At 42.0% G+C, this 3,546-nt stretch overlaps 1 protein-coding gene across 1 annotated transcript; it reads right to left on the bottom strand.

Moving 5' to 3' along the window:
• Window positions 1–21: 21 nt before the first annotated feature.
• LOC100184228 (ankyrin repeat and SOCS box protein 2-like) lies at window positions 22–2,802 on the bottom strand (the record flags this gene model as incomplete). Its single annotated transcript, XM_018816834.2, has 8 exons — window positions 2,666–2,802; window positions 1,760–1,913; window positions 1,615–1,703; window positions 1,383–1,547; window positions 1,167–1,275; window positions 925–1,083; window positions 449–584; window positions 22–157 (listed from the first exon to the last, which is right to left on the bottom strand). Coding segments are annotated over exons 1-8 (1,007 nt in total), but the record flags the coding sequence as incomplete, so codon positions are not given.
• Between the last annotated feature and the right edge of the window lie 744 nt (window positions 2,803–3,546).

Here is a 3,546-nt window from a genome sequence, read left to right as displayed (position 1 = left end):
GCGGCAATATGCAGCGGATACAATCCGTCACAGTTGACCAAATGTGGATCCGCCCCATGACGTAACAACCTGATGACGCAATCGACATGACCTTCCTTACAGGCCTCGTATAAGGGGGAAGCCGATTTACTTTTAGCGCACAGGTTAGGATCGCCACCTAGCGGATGGATAAATTATGTTTTGTTGTTGTTGCTACTGGGATAGTTTGGTGTAAAAGTAAATTGCTCTTCTGGTACGGAAACTTCAGTAACTAGTCATCACAAAATATTAGACATCTCTGGTAAAATACATAACTTGTATTAAAACAAGCTTTCGTTTGCCAACCAGTGAAGCATTATCAGGGTATGGCAGATGGAATGTTGGTATAATAGAATTAACGGTTTTTATCGAAAGCGCTTTTCCATATACATAAACTAATACAACGTCACGTTATAGAAATCATATATACCTGCTATAAGTAACATCTCAAGGCAGATACTTCTCCCACATGCGGCGCTAGTGAACACGGGGCTGATCCCGAACCCGTCTCTCGTGTTAGGGTTTCCCCCTTTTGCGAGAAGTAATTCAAGTACTTGGGTGTGGCCCTGTCGGTTGAATGTAACTTATTTATTCACGCATGGTGGGGCAACGACAGTCGTTATAACACGGGTGTTCTGTTTTATACAACTCGTGCCCGCTTATGAGTTACCACGTATGTAACTTATTTATCCTCGCATGGCGGGGCAACGACAGTCGTTATAACACGGGTGTTCTGTTTTATACACCTCTTGTCCGCTTACGAGTTACCACGTATGTAACTTTGTTGGTGATTGTTTTTATGTATGGCTGATAATTTGTACAACCCATTAGTGACCACTGGGTTGGAGCAATTGCCGTTAAGTGTCTTGCCCAACGACACATATGGGTTGTATAAGTTCCACTTACTCTATAAACAGCTTCGTGCAACGCCGTCCATCCACGGTTCAATGATTTGTTCACGTCAGCGCCACCTTTAATGAGACACAGCGCCATCTCGCGGTTGTCATTGTCCACAGCGGCCACCAGTGGTGTCTCTAGAGTGTTCCGCCCAATGTTAGGATCCGCCTTCGTATTATTAAGTCATTGAATGCAGCAATATTTACAGAATTATATACCCGCATTCTCATAGCCCCCCCACATTCACCCACCTCATACTCGATAAGTTTCTTCGCCGCTCTGACCTTTGAGTGGATTGCAGCTAAGTAAAGGGGAGTTTCCCCGTTTGTGTTGGTAGAATTCACGAGATCGGGAAATGCCCTGAATACGTCATTATTATATGACGTAATATAACATCAATAAAATCAATCACCCTTAAAGTTAGTTACATATCCGCATAAACAAGTTACATTCACACGCCCACTAACTTGAGCAAAGCTTCCAAACAATAATCGTGACCTTTCCGCACGGCTGCGTGTAGAGGTGACGTCACACGCCCCCATGACGTCACAAGGCATTGTATATATTCTTTGTTACGTACCAATAACGCGTTCTTCACTTCGCAACAATCGGTTTTCAGCGTCGGTCGCGGCCTGCGGAACCTATCGGGTATTATATACGTCATGCATACGTCATATGATATGACGTCATCCTACTTACGGGGAACCCCCTCCAATAGACATCGACCTACGTAACATCGATTGTGGTGACGTATCAGTGTACGTGTATGACGTACTCGGTGACGCAACCTACGTATTTGTGACGTCACAACAGAATAATGATGTGATTATTACGTCATATTTACCCCTATTGTGTTGGACCTCGTGTACGCGGTCGAGCGACTGCTGCGTGTTTGATCTTTACCGCCACCACGCGAAGACTCATCTTCACTAGCGCCATCTTCCGACTCATCACTTATGCCACCTAGCGATTCCTCCAAACTTTGCAGAAGAGCCAACCTGAATGAATGGCTGTGACATATTTATTCTTCCTTGGTGGGGCAGCGACAATCATTATAACACGGGTGTTTATTTCATACACCTCTTGTCCACTTACAAGTTACCACGTATGCAACTTATTTATCCTCACATGGCGGGGCAACGACAATCATTATAACACGGATGTTCTGTTTCATACACCTCGTGCCCGCTTACAAGTTACCACGTATGTAACTTATTTACCCTCGCATGGTGGGGCAACGACAGTCGTTATAACACAGGTGTTCTGTTTCATACACCTCGTCCTCGCTTACAAGTTACCACATATGTAACTTATTTACCCTCGCATGGCGGGCAACGACAGTCGTTATAACACAGGTGTTCTGTTTCATACACCTCGTCCGCTTACAAGTTACCACATATGTAACTTATTTACCCTCGCATGGTGGGGCAACGACAGTCGTAATAACACGGGTGTTCTGTTTCATACACCTCTTGTCCACTTACAAGTTACCACGTATGTAACTTATTTACCCTCGCATGGTGGGGCAACGACAGTCGTTATACCACGGGTGTTCTGTTTCATACACCTCGTCCTCGCTTACAAGTTACCACGTATGTAACTTATTTACCCTCGCATGGCGGGGCAACGACAGTCGTAATAACACGGGTGTTCTGTTTCATACACCTCGTGCTCGCTTACGAGTTACCATGTATGTAACTTTGTGAGAGATTGTTTTTTATTGATTTTCATATTTTTTCTCATAAACAACCTCAATTGTCTTTCTTCCTCTTGTATTGTTATTGGAAACAATCGAATATTGTCGTCCATTGTTACAAACAATCAGTTAAACAATGTAAATCGAGAATTTATAAATCAGGTTTTCGCTGAACGAAAAAATGTTAAAACAACAAACAAAGAAATATTTGCTGATCTGCGCTGAACTACGCTGGCCTACGTTGAACTACGCTGGCCTACGTTGATCTGCGCTGTACAAGGCTGGATAGATATTTCTTTGTTTGTTTTTTTTATACGACTCGTGTCTCTACGCAAATTTTTCTTTCAATTACATCTTAATCTGTTTTAATTCATTTTAAATATTTGCAACCTACTGTGAGTTGTTTCTTATAAGCCTTAACCGCCACGTTTTTAACCAAACGCTCTTTCATTTAAATCACCCATAGCGTGTTTTAACGATTGTCTTTCCGGTCCCTTCCTATGTTAATTAATACGATAATTGTTATTGTAATCGAAGAAATAAATTCCGGTATTTGTTATTTTGAACTAAGTTCTGTTGTCAAGGACAGATTAATTTAAACAACGAAGTGAAGGGAATTAGCTGCAAAACGACAATCGTTAAAATAAGCTACGAATAAAAATAAAATCATGGCTATAAACGTAATCTGCAATAAACTTTTGCAAGCCTCAAATTGCTTTAACTAAAATTCTCGTCATCGCTTTATATATTCCAACCTTCGCTGATTTTCGTTTCCTTTGTTACGAACTGTCTTCCAGATCTAAACACAGAGCATGTTATGACGTAACAATGCCAAAGTGAGAGGTCGTCTTTGTTTCGTCACTGTTGCATTATCACGTGATAATTAGTAAGCGACAGAAATAGAACGCGATACCTCCGTGTGTTGGTCAACATGG

This window comes from Ciona intestinalis, unplaced genomic scaffold (assembly GCF_000224145.3).
Source record: "Ciona intestinalis unplaced genomic scaffold, KH HT000933.1, whole genome shotgun sequence".
NCBI classification, from domain to species: domain Eukaryota; kingdom Metazoa; phylum Chordata; class Ascidiacea; order Phlebobranchia; family Cionidae; genus Ciona; species Ciona intestinalis.
This window is presented reverse-complemented; position numbering and strand designations above follow the sequence as displayed.